This window comes from Phoenix dactylifera, chromosome 12 (assembly GCF_051530095.1).
Source record: "Phoenix dactylifera cultivar Ajwa chromosome 12, Ajwa_hap1_PhDact_Kaust_v1.1, whole genome shotgun sequence".
NCBI classification, from domain to species: Eukaryota; Viridiplantae; Streptophyta; class Magnoliopsida; order Arecales; family Arecaceae; genus Phoenix; species Phoenix dactylifera.
Genome location: NC_143201.1, coordinates 26,444,191 through 26,459,707, shown reverse-complemented (window position 1 = coordinate 26,459,707; position 15,517 = coordinate 26,444,191). Strand labels below are relative to the sequence as shown.

General features: G+C 36.9%; 1 protein-coding gene across 2 annotated transcripts; it reads right to left on the bottom strand.

Annotated features, from left to right (window-relative positions):
- Positions 1-1,058: 1,058 nt before the first annotated feature.
- MAPR4 (membrane-associated progesterone binding protein 4) lies at positions 1,059-11,476 on the bottom strand. Of its 2 annotated transcripts, none has more exons than XM_088709426.1 (8): positions 11,210-11,476; positions 10,824-10,900; positions 10,648-10,719; positions 8,248-8,285; positions 7,875-7,918; positions 6,640-6,716; positions 4,418-4,556; positions 1,059-1,412 (listed from the first exon to the last, which is right to left on the bottom strand). In XM_088709426.1, the coding sequence occupies exons 1-8, from the start codon at positions 11,378-11,380 to the stop codon at positions 1,245-1,247; spliced, it is 786 nt and encodes a 261-aa protein (XP_088565552.1). In that variant the 5' UTR covers positions 11,381-11,476; the 3' UTR covers positions 1,059-1,244. The 2 variants fall into 2 exon arrangements, with proteins under 2 accessions (XP_088565552.1, XP_008786414.1); XM_008788192.5 differs by lacking the exon at positions 6,640-6,716 and adding an exon at positions 5,043-5,089 and having other exon boundaries at positions 4,418-4,592.
- Positions 11,477-15,517: the final 4,041 nt, after the last annotated feature.

Sequence of the window (15,517 nt, the reverse complement as noted above, 5' to 3'; positions counted from 1 at the left end):
ATACCACCATTGTTGAGCTACGAAAGTTCTCCGAGTCCAAGTCATATAGGCATAGCACAGGAACATACACGTGCGATGCACGTGAAAATGGAGCCGTGCAACAAACATACAGAACATAAATAAATAAATAAATAAAATATGAGGGCCACGGCAAAGTCCAGCGGAAATAGGGATCCAAGGTTGACATAGGCAAGGTCTAGTCGAACTCAAAAGAATTCGAACCGTTCAAGTTTGCCTTACAATAGTAGTATACTAGCGTGTAGCCACGCATTCTATTATTTTTTTAATAATTGTTCTTGAAATAAGATATACAGCATTATAATAAATTATTAACTTTACTATTAGCTTCCATCATATCATTAATACCGGTATTTACACATATGGAATAAAAAAACTTTGCACAGATTAAGTCTTCATAAAAAAAAATTTCATCATTAATACCAGCGTTACTAATAATGGCTCTGTGCTATGCCTGAGTATCTATGCCACATCAACCTATGCCTCATCAACCTATGATATAATGCCAAAGGCCCGTACCACTCCCTTCTTCAAGAAAAGAGCAGCAAAAGTTCTTAAAGATGTATTTAGAGAAGCCAATAGGACGGCTGACTGAGTAGCTGCCTACGCGGCCTACCACTCAGGATACACCTTTTGGTCCAGGAAGGGAGAGTTGCTACTAGCACTCCGCGAGCTGTTGTATTTTGATTTTATTGGGTGTGTTCATCCACGTACCGTATGAAGCACCCATTTTAAGCAAAAAAAAAAAAAAAAAAAAGTTCCTAAAAATCAAAGAGGTAGAACCCACTATGGTGGCATGCCCATACGTCGTTCTAGATCAAAGTAGTAGTAGTAGTACCATTTAGTAAAAAGTTTATATGTGCCCTTCACGTTGTGATGCAAGAAGCCCAACCCAATGACTCCAAATACGGAGTCTACAAATATGATCGACCTCTTGTTCAACACATATTCAGACTGTGTAAACTCCTAGCTAAGACTTTAGAAGGTCCTGTAATTTGGATATCGAAAGCACCAACAATCTTGTGAAAGAAAAATAAGCATGCAAGGAATAAACCAGATACTACATATTGATCTGAATTGTTAACAGCTTTGAATGATAGTTCATCTAGTATCTATTTTATCTAACAGTAGCTCGAGTTCTACAACAACACATTGATTTCAGATATTGATAACATTATGAACTAATGAGTATACAAGAAAAACCAGAAAAGCATGAGTCAAAGGATTTAAACTGTGCAAACTTTGGACAAATAGTCACAGCCCTTGTATACCTCCAAACCTGGGCGCCCAAGCTCCTCTTCTTTAAAACACGCACACCGTTGGCTGATTTTTCCAGTCAGGGCTATATCTACAGGTCTCTTTACCAACCTTGGATATCCCGTGTCACACCAAACCTGAATAAGAAATAAATGCATTTAAAATAACCAACAAAGTGTCTAACTAAACCAAACAATCAGGATGTGCAGAAAACATTGCTCACGCACTCAATTGGACAATGGTGGTATGGAGACCAACGGAGCAAACTCCCCAAACTTTACAAATAAGTATTCACTTTAGTGGTACAAAATGCATTAGCAAAATTAGAAAGTAAGATTCTAGTAATGAGGTGAATATCTACCTGAAACATTATGGAAAAAAATCTCTTCAGCTCCTAGGAGTAACAATCAAAAATAATTTTTTTAACAAAATAAAGGAAATACAATTTCAGCTAACGCTTTTCCAAGCATCTCCTAGCTATACAACCATCCCTTCTATTCGATGGGAAACTGAAAAATAGGTTAATATACCATTATAAGAATGGGCATGCTTAAAGCATTTACATGCATATACATACATAACCATAGTTTTTTTTTTTTTTCCTTTTTTCAGAATCAGGGTGAGTACAGGATTGACCCGGGTCACTGGTACCCAACACCCAACTACTCTACCAACTCAATTAGATGGGCCGCTCGTAAACATAAGCAATTAAAGCAACTTTCTGAACTATTTCAGACTACAGCTTCTACCACGATACCTGCAGGTAGCCCATGGACTGAATTGATTGATGATGCCCTCTAGGGGGCGTTTGGTATGCATGGGCTGATCGTCCCAGGATCAAGGGTGATGTGGATGGAGGTGATGAGATCACCGTGTTTGGTTGCACCACGGTGATCCTACGTGGCGGTGATCCTAAATCACCTTCACTCCTCAAATCAACGCCCAACCCGGTGATGGGATACCCGTCCTTGAGGTCAAAAATCCAAGATTATCCCAGGGCAATGATCCTGCAAAAATATCCCTCAACCTTTTTTTACGCTCGAGTCATTATCTCTCCCATCTCTCCGCTCTCCTTTCCAGCGAGCGCAGGAGAAATGATCTATAAAAAAGGAAGGCTTCTGCCCAAAGAAAGGCTTCCGGGAGGCAAAGAAAAGATAACCATAGAAGAAAGGAAGAAGGCAAAAAGGCACCGACTTGCGATGAAATAAAGAGAGGAGAGGAGAGAAAGAGAGGGGGGGGGGGGGGTAGGGAGGTTCCTTGCCCTGTTTTCTGTGTCTGACCATGACCAAAAGGAAGCAAAGGCCCCATATAAAACGGGAACAGGAGCTGGCTACGAGTCTTCCCCCTTGATGGAAGGGAGGTGGAGAGTTTCCTAGCCTGCAGTTGTTGCGATGTTGCAGTTGCTACTTGGGGTTGAATGGCTGCTGTGCTGTGATGTTGCAGTTGCTACTTGGGGTTGAATGGCTGCTGTGCTGTGATGTTGCAGTTGCTGCTTGGGTGCTCGAAGGGGAGATGGTGGGATGGGACTTTATTAATTAGATGGAGTCAATTTCTCATAATGCCCCTACCTTCTCTTATAGATGGAGTGAATTTGTTCCTTTCTGGACAAATTTTTTCCTTTACCTTGACCATGAAGTGCCATGGGATAACCTTTTCCTATTCTGCTCTTGCTTGACATGGTAAACAGTTATTTAATCAATTTCATGGGCCTTCTTTTAGAGTAATTACTTTTCCGTGCTTCCATTCAAGAATTATATTAAATTGAAGAGGCTTCTTGTCTATCTTTGTTAGATTCATGCATCTTTGTTGAAATATTATACTTGACTGCTATCTATTTTCATATCATTTTTTTAAGTATTTTATACTTATTAAACATTTTTTATATTGTTTAAATTGTTTTATATGTGCATATTTAGTCTATATTGATTGATTATCTTCTTGTAGTATTGTTTATGAGATTTGAATTCACATCAACATCCAATGGAGGATGTTGCTCAGTCATTTGCTCTGTCAATGATTCTAGGCCCAAAGAACACTGCGCTTCTGGTCCCTTGGAAGGAGTTAATATCCTCAATAAAGTATCAACAGTTCACATGATTATATGCCAATGATAATTCAACTCCATAACAAAAAATAAAAAAGTGAGATTAAAATAAGGCATGAGATATAAATAGTTTAATATATTTTTATTTTTGCATAACTAATTTGGCTAACATGAAATTTTTCTTTTTATAACTAAACTAGTAAAGATTTTGCACTTTTCTTTTGAGATTAAAAGAAAGCTTGCCATGCAAAATTAAATTGTTTGCATTATTGTTTGCAGTAAGAACATGTTGGATGTTGTAACAATTTAACTATAATTCAATTTGTTGGATGTTGGAAGTTGTTGATAGAGCGAAAATATAGTCTGATTTTCTTGTGATAAGGGCTACTAAAAGTAGATTATGCGACAAGATTATGGAGCTATTATAGAAATTAGCATATTGATTTACATTTTTGATTTATGAGAATTAAAAATACATAAAAAATCTATCTAAGATATATCGGGGTTTTTGTGGTATTATGTAGTTGGTGATTTTGGATCTTCGTACCATACCAAACAACTTACTCATGGATACCCGAGAATTTTTAATCACTGGACCATGGCCTACTAAACACGGTGAGCTTAGATCACTGGGGATTAAATCACCCCAGCATTCGAATCACTGGAGATCTTAGATCACCATGGTGATCCTGTTGGGGTTACGAAACGCCCCCCTAGATTGGTCTCAAAAGCCATGACAATGCATTTATTATTCCATTAGAGTACTTTCGGAAGGTCGGGGAAAGTTTATTTAACAGGAAGATAACGTCTGTCATATAATTTGTGGACTCGAATGGTCCAATTGATAGGCCCTAAGCAAACTACGTGGCTGAAGAATGCTCAGACAAACTTGACTCATAGAATAAAATAATTTAGACTTCAGATGGGTATAGATTCACAATACATCTATGACAACCACATGGTATCATAGGTTCAAACTGCAATAGAAAGATGAATGTCATGATACCATCGAGCACTTGAAAATTATACGAAATAGAATGTAATATTTAACAAAAGATCATAACTTAAAGCCACATAAATTCGGAACAGAAATCCTACCTTTCCTCCATCTTGTTCACTCCATTTTGAATTGCAACTTGGAATTTTAGCCTCTTCAATTTTCTGTTTCTCCAAAAGCTGAGCTCCCCGTCTGGCCTTTGCTTCAACGCCCTTCAAATGTTTTGTCGGATTACCTTGGCTGTCATAGTAGCGGCCAACAACTTTACCAACATATCTGACAAAAAGAAATGATGCAGCAGGACATCAGAAACAATTTTACACTGTCAGTTCTTAGAGTAATATGTCATAAGTTAGTCCATTCTTAAATTGAGTGTTGTTCAAAATTCTGTCCAATTAGACTATTGTAGCAATTTAAACAGAAAACTGAGAGTCTCAACCACACCGTAAGACCTGACAAGTAATCTGGATTCGTATTGACCAGTAATATGGAACCTTCCTGATTTGCTTTTTCACCTCACAAATTTCTTACCATGATTAAGGAAGGGCTCATCACAGTAGCATGCAGAATCAAAATGTAGCAATTACATGCATATATGTATATATCGCACATAAATTTATTTCTAATTATAGAAGGACAAGATAAGCCTAGAGGCTTAGAGACCACAGAGTACCCAATACAAAGGAAACAAACTATTAATTGCAAAATCAGAATTAGCTAGCTTACATATATCTTTCTATGTAAAATTTCCGCCAGTCGACAACACTATTTACCTGCAACAAAAGCAAATCAGAAAAGAATATGAAATTAGTGCTTCAGGGGATAAACATTCTCATATATCAATGTACAATAGAGTGCTGATACTAATATAGAGTACAAAGAAACTACAACAATTATAAAGGCACAAGATTGACTTTTAAAAGTAGTGCATTTGTAGAAAATAAAAGAACGACAGAAAACTTTAGAGAGATATAGTATAAAAACATCATCTATTAGCTCAAACAGTAACAAGGGTTCATATAGCAGGCCATGGATGTACATATCAATCTTCTGCATGACAGAGCTAATATGAGCAGCTCCTTAATATTGGGGTCCAGTAGGACTTTAATCCATTTCAAGAACAGCACTGTTTAAGTATAAAGTGAAAGCAAAATATTTAGGCCCAAAGATTCTGGTCTTTATCTTATTAAACTGAACCAAGATGCCAAAATGAATACAAACTTTTACTGGCTGATTTCATTTTGTCTGACTTTGTCCTGTACCATGGTTCTAGAAAAAAAGACATCCGAACTTCTTTTCCCCAGGATATAATGCATGACCATGTTCATCGATGATACAGTTATAACTATGTAATATGCAAAATTCTGGATTTTACACAAGTAATTGCCTTCTTATATAAACAATATCGATACATTTTACCATACTTATTATTGTTACTCTACAAAAACATCCAGCATCATTCACCATCTACAAATATACTAATAGCCAAAAAATAGACACTCAGCTCAACTCAACTCTGCCTATATTTTTTACATAGCCTGTAGCAAGCCTGAATAAAGGAGGAAGGTTGCGGTAGATTGATGGCAAGCATAAAACTATAGTCACATCTGATGAACATGAATCCAGAGAATAGTCAAAACATAGATACTCATCTCAACTCAACTAAGCCTTAATCCCAAACTAGCTAAGGTCGGCTACATAGGTCATTTTTCTCCATTTTGTTATGTTAAGGCCTGAAAGATGTAGCAATATCAGGTCCTTCATTACTACTTCATTTTGTGTGATTTTTGGTCTATCTCTACCCTCTTTCCTTCTACATGTACCAAATCACCCCTTCGCCTCATCCTACATTGTACACATCCAAACCAACCGAATCATCCTTCTATTAATTTATCCTTAATTAGTGCTACCTGTACTTTTTTTTATGAATGACTTCATTCTCGTTCTATCTTTTCTTATATTATCATGCATCCATCTCAACATTCTCATTTCGGCCACACTCATCTTGTGCGCATGTTATTTTTTAATTGCTTAAAATTCTGTTTCATAAAAGCATAGCTGGTCGCAGCCACTGTTAGAATTTCTTGGGAAAAAAGGAATCCTGTGATCAATTGGTGAGCCAAGTTTCAAAAGCATTTTAGTATCTAGCACACTTCCAAATGGAAATCTCATGAATTCTAATTATCTTTTCAGTCTTCACAATATTAAAATCAACCTTAAAACATTCCAATATATCAATCAGAAAAGTTTCCATTTGTTCAAACAAAGTTTACCAAATATATAAGTGTCACTTATGATATGAAGGTAAAATATGGAGTTAAACCTAGAACTCGCATTTGTGACTTTTTCTTCAGTTCCTTCACAGTAAGAATAAAGAATGAGACCTTTTTCACAGAACTTCTGAAAAATTGAAACATAAAACATATTGGTACTCTGAAAATTATCAGAAAGAAATAAGCATATGAAAGACTCAATGCACATAGAAAACAATGTTTAAGAAGCCCCAATGCAAATAGAAAAAAACGTTTAAGAAGCCTCATCCCTCCCTGTAGAAGATACAAAATTTATATTGCAGATTATTTCTGAAACCAGAGAACAGGTTTTTTCCCCCTTTGTTTGTTTTTTCCTTTTTTTTCTGTTGGGGGTGGTGGGGGGTGCATGTGTTTGGTTGAGGTGAGAGACTATGTGTTTATGGTTGACTTATTTGCATTGAACAACTTGCTATAGTAAGAAGATAATGGCATGTTCTCACATCCTAAATTACACAACCAAAGTATTCTACCAAAAACATCCAGAAGGCTTCTTCAAACGGCACCTAATTTTGCTGTAAATGAACATTCTTCTTCGAAAGGCTTCTTCAATTCCCAGAAATCATTCTTTCGACTTGTGTAGAGTTTTATTATTTAGCTCTTTTCATCTATTCTTTATTTAGAACTGTAAGATTGCACAAATAAGAAATTACATTTCTCCCAGTGGTTATACTCTAATGCCCATTTCATTTCATGCTATTTAGCTTTGATACATCGGAAGCAGTAAAATTATTAGATCAGCAAGTCAGATCTCTTTGTTCCTAATAACAGGACAATTGAGTTTTCTACAATGTGTCCACTATCAACTTACTATCCACTAAGCATTTAAGTAAAACAGCAATTATTGTGGTTGGGTACATGAACATTAATGCGCTGTCGCTGTTTTAGGCATCTTATTAATCTCAGTCTTTGCCCTCCATAGTATTGTAAGAGATCTTGATTTAAGTTAAGAATTTATTGCCCTTCAACTCATCTTTTTTCGCATTTGGTTTTATTAACATTAGCTGATTATTGTATAAGCCAGAAAGCATCAATCTTACCAGAGACATTCATGATACAGATAAGGTGTTATAGATACATTCGCAGGTCGACATTTTACTTTTCTTGCAATTCCATATTGCGCATACAAAGATAGTCAAGAATGCCACCGACAAGTTCACATACCATTTCCTACCTAATATTTCCAACAGAGGACATAGCAACAAGACTACAACTTAAAACCATACACTAGGCCTCAAAAATCTACTACCTCTCCACTAGATAGACCGTGCAATGAGTCAGTCAATCCATCACCTACAAGAGAAGGACAAATTGATCATTATGATAGCATGCAAGAGATAGTAGATTTCACATTGCCATTATTATTCACTACTAGTAACACATCAACTTTCTGAGGAGGTACAAAGGTTCCGGTTGCAGTATATTCTCCACATTAGGTACTGCGTTCCTTATATCATAAATAACAAGCCTTTTACCATTAGTTTGTTAAAGATGTCATCTTTTCGGAAAGAAATTTCAAGAATTTTGATTTTAAGATAGTTGTCTTGAAGAAATATTTGAAATAACAAAACAGTTTTGTACTTTCTAAAAAGTTGTGAACCATAAAACTATGAAAAGTTTACCTGTAAAGTTTCCAGAAACAAATGCTCGCGATGCATCTCTGGTATCCACACAACAATTGTAGATTCAGTATAGAGCAGAATAAAACAAAGCAGCTGAAAGACAATTATATGAGGCATAAACAAAAAAGTGGATGTGGCCGAAGTGCGATACTAGTGGTCATGACATGCTCCCTAATTTAAGTCAAAATTGTACTCAAGTTGATTTGCAATTGGATATCAGCAGTAGCATTATCTCTAGAGTTGTGTCAAACATTTAATAGAGCTGCAGAGTTAAATATTAAGGTGCCTAAAAACTGAATTCAAGTTAGAGTTGGTTACTGTGGAAACAGCAAGACTCTATCTTGGAACTCGCAAAACACAGAAAGGATCTTTAGACCACCGATCTGATACTCTCGTTTGAAGATGGCCGGTTGGCCCAAAGAGAGTCAAAGTCTGAAACTAAATTCTAACATATTATATTTCAAGATAAATTGTTTAGATAAGACAGCAATGAACCACTGAAGACTGCCTAAAATCATGAAAGGAAAGAAAAACAATTACACGATCCCAAAGTCCGGTCAGCTATATTTTCGTTTAACAAACACTTAGTGCATCCTTGCTTTGCTTTGCAATTTAGCCCCCTAAACATGGAGACTTCTGAAGTGAAGGCCATTAGGCAAACTTTTGTTGCTAACACCAAAATGCAGCTGACACAATCCAATATAAAATTCCAGGTCATCCTGTCTGCCTTCACTCCTTCAGCCATCTAGTCTTTGTGCCACTAGCAAATAACCAAATCTAGTCAACATGGTTTGTCCCAACAAGCCCCTTAGAATATCTTGTCAAGATGATAGAAAGATAACCATACATGATTACATGCAAGGGATATAAAGTGGCATTTGAGATGTCTCTTACATAATTTAATAATTCAAAGGTTCCAGTAGCAATTGGTGAGGTAGCTCAGAGTTGGCACAGTATTTAGCAAGAATTGTATACGGAATTGTACTATTTGACAAGTAAACTACACCGAAAGGCAAATTATGTTGCACATAATGAGGCAGTATCAAAAGTACATGATTCTGTAACCTCCAGGTTGAGCTAGGAGTCTTACCCTCAATGTAAGCCTTAGTTACACTTTATTTTGAATATAATGTTGTGGTAGGTAAAAGAAGACACAAGAAGATGGTTGTTTTAGTTTTAGACATTGTCAAACAATAGTAGCTTGTAGTCTCCAAAAGGTGCCTTTGGATTTCCAAGTCTAGTATAAGGTCTTAGTGGAAAGTGGTCACTTAAACTTGCCAACGAGAACTAATGAAAGATTGTGACAGTGGGAAGATATTATATTAACAAATCACAAGGAATACCAGAGAGCAATTTTTATTTCTAACACATTTGCAACATAAGGGATTATGCTAGGTTGTAGGAGCCTTTTGAGATGCAACTCTGATTCACATAGGCAGGAGCATCTGGGTTCGGGTACATATATGCATGGAAAATGGAAAAAAACTGGTGATGTATTGTCTCTGACGACTTTGGCTGTTCTCATTGAACTGAATGCTAGGTTGGCAATTGTGGATTGTAGTTAGGGTTGAGGAATTTAAAGACATAGTATGAGTGCGATAATTATGCAAAAAATTAGTAAATCTGTGCTGAAATCAAGAGGAGCAATAGAGAAATAAGTAGATGAGAGAATGGAAATAAGCTGATGGTATGAGCATAAGCAAAAAAGATTTAAGGAGGCTCCTGATAGGAAAGAGGGACATATTCATGACGAAGGATCAGAAAAGTCAGTACTTCACATAATAAGGGTGAAGATTGTGGGACAACTTTTCTAGTTCAATAATGAAAGCTACAAAGACTCTCAGTAAGAACAAATGGCAAAAACAATTCAGAAAGCCAGCCCAAGTAATGGGGACAAAGATTGTTAGTAATGGTTGTTGCTTCTTTAAAAAGCAATTGTAAATGAGTCATCACTTTCTCAAGCTGAATTACAAAAACCTCAAACTAAATTCTCTTACCTGAATCCCCTTTTCTTTTTTTCTTTCTATGTTCTCCCAGTTTTCCTACATTAATTTTCAAAGGTCTACAAAATCTAGCGACACTATAAAATCTAGAGAGTCTATGTGCTTTCTCCATCCTCATCAATTATCCTCACATCTTTAATTTAATATCGCTTAAACTTCTATTTTCACATAGCAAAAAATAAACATATTTTGTCATTAAAGAAAAAGTACATAAACACCACCTCACAGTTATCTCCTTAATAATGGTTCACTTGAGTTACGTCCTATGACTGGACCAACCAGCAAACAATCATTACCACCTAGCTACTGATGCAAAAAAAGTAATTACCTGACCATGAAATCATTTAATAAAACTTAAGACTAAAATAAGAAACAAATCAAATGAAAAGAAACTAACCTTCCAGAGAAGTGATGGTAGCCTCCTCCTGGACCATAATGCGATCTCCCTTTCGTAACATCAAATACCGAACTGCATCTCAAATCAGATCCAACTTACTCAGATAATTGAACAAAAAAAGGATCTTTGTAGATTTTTATTTAAAAAGAAGAGGAGGAAAAAGAAGTTTAGGTCACCCAAGTATTCCTAATAGGATCGGTAATGTCTCATCAGTTCCATTGTACAAAGCTAACTCCTCGATAGTCCACAGCCGCTGGCAATAACAAGAAAAATAACAAACGAACCAGAATGTCAAGAACCTCAAAAAGACGCCTTTAGACAACACCAAGAATTTCCTTGAATTACAAAGGCCCGCAAGAACAAATTATTCATAATTCTAGATGGTCGATTCATCTAATTCCTTCGGACCCACAAAAAACACAATCAAATCTTTAAATTCTTCATAACAAAATCAAAGATCAAGAAGTCCCCAAATTTTTTTTTAAAAAAAAAAAAAACTTTAAATCAAGAACTTTCAATAGCCAGTCTAACGGAAGGGTGTGGGCATAAGGAGGCAACGAACCGGTTGGAGTGGCTTCTTCAACGAGAATTGGAGGACGAAGGCGATCAGGGCGATGAGAAACCCTAACCCTAGAAGCAATGGAGACAAGGCCCTTAGCCTCGAGGGCCACCCCTTCGCCACGTTCTCGCTACTCGCTTTCTCGGCTTCTCCTCGCGACGCCGTGGAGTCCATGGAGGAGCCCAAGGCTTTCCTTGGAATCTACTGCTCGCTCCCTTTGCCTTCGGCACGAGTTGCAGCGACCCGAGACAAGCGGGATTTCGTACCCGATCGCAGGTATTTATAGGTAAAAAGGGTCTGTGTGTAATAAATATATATCGTAAAGGGTTATAAACAAATAAAATTTGAACTAGTCCCGGCATACTCATTGCAGGAACCGGCTCAATATAAACATGATTACTTTTACAAAGAACCCCTTGTGTTACGCGACGTTCTGTACCGTATCGGGGATATAGGGAAATATGTCTCTGTTTACTGGAATTGAATTGCAGGCACTAGTTCAAAATTCAAGTTAAACTTAGTTACTTTTACAGATGACCCCTTATGTTGAGTAAATACTACGTTGTGTATTCGAGGTAATTGTAAGCTCTAGATATGACCTCCCATCTTAAATAAATGGCGTAAATAAGTCTTATGTTTAGGTTGAACAGATTTTGACAAGCCATCTACAGGAATCTGTTTAAACTAAACATAACATTTTTACATATGGATCCTGTGGCTTGTCAAAATCTGTTCAACCTAAACATAACATTTTTACATATGGATCCTGGTGTTATCGTACAGGTTATGTATGCTAAATTGCATTGCCGAGTTCGGGGGAGTCTCAGCACAAGTCATAAGCAGAAGCAGCTGAACCAGTTGAAGTCAAAACTGCCAAACACAAGCACTTTCTACATAGTATCCCCTGCATTACATTAAATTATGTATATGTTAATTGTATATGCTTATTTTAGTTTGAGCTTTGACGACAAGTCGCATGTAAATACCGGTAAAAGCCAAATATAAGCAGTTTGGCATATGACCCACTGCATCAAATGAATACTATGTACAATTTTCTTGTGTTAGAAGTAATTGGCTAATGCACATTTGAAAATCTTTCAAAAAAAAAAGCATGCAGTTTCAAGCTATATTATATAAAACTTATAAATAGAAAATAGAATCTTTCTCTCTTTTTTTTGCATTATTACCATTAAAAAGAGTGATTAGAATTTAATTATTTTTTATTCTATTTTAATAGCTAGAATTTAGATTTTTTATTTCTAAAAGTAGTCAAGTTCATTTAAATAATGTAAGTCCAATGTACAAGGTTCTCAACATCGTGAGATTTGAGGAAGGTTAAATGTACGTAGCTTTGCTTCCGCTTGTGGATAGTGTGTTTGAACTAGTTTAAATAATGTGAAAGAGTATATTTGGAAGAAAAATTACTGACATATTTGGAATAAAATATTCATTAAATATACCAACAAACAAAAAGGCTTATGTTGTGTTTGAACTAGTGCCTGCAAACTGAATGCAAGAACTCGCTTGATGCCAAAGAGAAGCAGAAATGGGCTTCACCTCGGCCCATGTATGGCCGGAATTCAACCGCGAACAAGTTGAACATGGCCTTTCCCAAGATTTGATTGGCTAGTCATGGACTTCTTCTTTTTTTTCCATAAAAAAGATTGTGAAAAATTCCATTCATCTCTCAAAACGGACTTCAGCAACTTCCTATCATAGCTTGTTTCCAAGATCTGTGCCAACCAGAATATTAACATACGAAATCACCAACAAGAGATATTTTCGTTAATTAGCTAATGCGTCCTTGATTTGACTAATTTTTTCACAGATAATTCATTTTTACCTCGGTAAATACTTTTAGACTCGTTTGATTTGTGAGAAGAGAAGGAGGTAAGTAGGGTTAACATGAAAATGAAGAGATGCCTCATATTTGGTTGGAGTCTTCAAAGACGAGAGATAGCAAAGTAGCTTGACCGTAGGAATAAGATTTCTACATTTTATGAAAAAAATTATATAAAATATAGAAAAGTCTAATTTCCTCCGGCTATGAATCGAGGAAAATTTTTTTTTTCAAATGTGCTCTTAAACTTTTAGATAGAATGAGATAAGATTTTTCCTTTATTAAGAGTATAACAAGTATTTTATACAACTTTCTCTGAAAATTAGATGCTTGACTAAATATAAGCCATTCTGGGATGTCACTTTTTTCTGATCAACCAAACATATGAAAACCACTATCCTAGGTATTATATACCCACATATCAACTTTCCCCAAAAAAAAAAAAATTGTGGCGAAAAAAAATTCTTGCCGGGAACCAAATAAGTTCCAATAGTTTGTGGAGAACCCAAGAAGGCTATGTCTCATAATTCAAAGTTTGTATGAGGACTACTAGATCTTACATTACTAAGAAATATCTTGCATGTTAAAGTGATTCTTTGTGATAACCAGACAATATGATATACAATTATATTTTGGCAGAATTAGTTAAGATTGTTGGGGTTAGGAAGAGCTGGTCATTGAATATTAATGCAGGACACACCAGAAGTTTTGACATGCCAAGTTGCCCGCCAATTGTTATCCGGGCGCAACCCCCAGAAACACGATAGATATAATGGGCAGCGGCCGGTGTGGCCCGCAGTGAAAGAGGCTCGAGGGGACCTCGTGCATGGTCAATCATACTCTGACACGTCGGTGCATAAGTTTATGCTCGCACAGGGCTGGATTGGCTAGTTTTGATGCTTACAGTTAATGTTGATCGTAATTACTGGCGAACAAGTTGGTTTTGATGACAATGCTTCTTAGCAGATATCTAGCTCTCACTTGTGTCACTGCATCCAAACATAATGTTGCCGTAGGGCCATGGCCATGCGCGCTGTCTGGGAGCAAACTCTCTAGATCCCACATGGACCATGGCATCACATGCCACTACGTACCTTTTTATATTGGGCTGCAGGGCGCAAATTGCATTATAGAGTAATGTGCGGCGCGCAATGGTTGTCATCAAGAGATGAACGGTTGTTAATAATGATGCACCATGTATAACATGTAAGACTGTTTTATTTGATAACCATTCGTCTCTTCATGATCACTACAAAGCATCCATGCTCCATTAGGAAACCCTAGAAAGTCCCGTACATTAGATAGAGCCTTCCCTACTCTCTTCATCACCGCAGAGGATCCGTGCTCCACAGGGAAACTTTAAGAAGTCCCGCACTTCAGACACAGCCTTCCCTACTATCTTCTCTCTTCCCAATTCCATCCTAATTCCCGTACAGTCTAAACTGAACTAGGAGTCTAGGATAAGGCCTGCCCGGATAGCATAGCACCTCCAAATCCGGCCGCCCAAACTGCCTGTCCAAACCACTGACGGATTTCCATCAACTTTTATGCCCGCTTACCTTATCCCAAGCTTCTAAAAGCAGTATAAGTAACAAGAATGGATGGATGGGTTAAGGGCCATGACGCAGAGAGGCTCCTTTCTACGATTTATTAAAGCTTGGGGCCTTCCAAATCCATGTCGAAGAATGTGACCTTGCGGAGGAAAGCACGGTTGGTACAAAGACATCACATGTATTGCCCCGAGAGTCCCATGTACCATTGATGCGTTAAGAGTATAGGCGTGGCGGTTAGATAGATAGACTCGGATGTGAACTTCCTTTGCGATTTGATACACTGGAAGCAATCGCCATAAAATGGCAAGTGTTTGATTAGAATAATTTTAAGTAATTGTATATTGTAATTTGGTCCACGATCACCCTAGCTGATCTTAAGAGACCATATGCATTCAAGTTTTGTGGTACAATGGCTCTTGGGTGCCGGCAGGGCCGTGACCCTCTGTCCTCAGGTTCCCGCAATGAGAAATGAGCAGGGAGACAATAAAACCAATACATGAAATTGAGAACTATTCCATTCAAAGGAGGTTCCTAATTGTGAGGAATTTGATATTCTCCAAGTGCTCAAGATTTTGATATCCTCATGAGAACCGTATGAAGAAGGCTTAGTGATCCTCTTGGGGATCATGAAGTTTGGTAAGAGGAAGCCATCATGCATAGGTGTAAGTAATGCGTGGAATGACCATTACTAAGCCTTATTCATATTTATAATATATATATATATATATATATATATATATATATATATAGGTGAACTGTGCTTTTAGCATATACATCTTATGCGTCACTTCTTATCATAATAACTAATGTCGACTATTATCATCCTATAGAATAACAAAGAAATATTATTTTAGTTTTTCTAGCCAACCTGCTCCCCATTATTATGTTACAATAACCTTCAGAAATTTTAGACTTAGG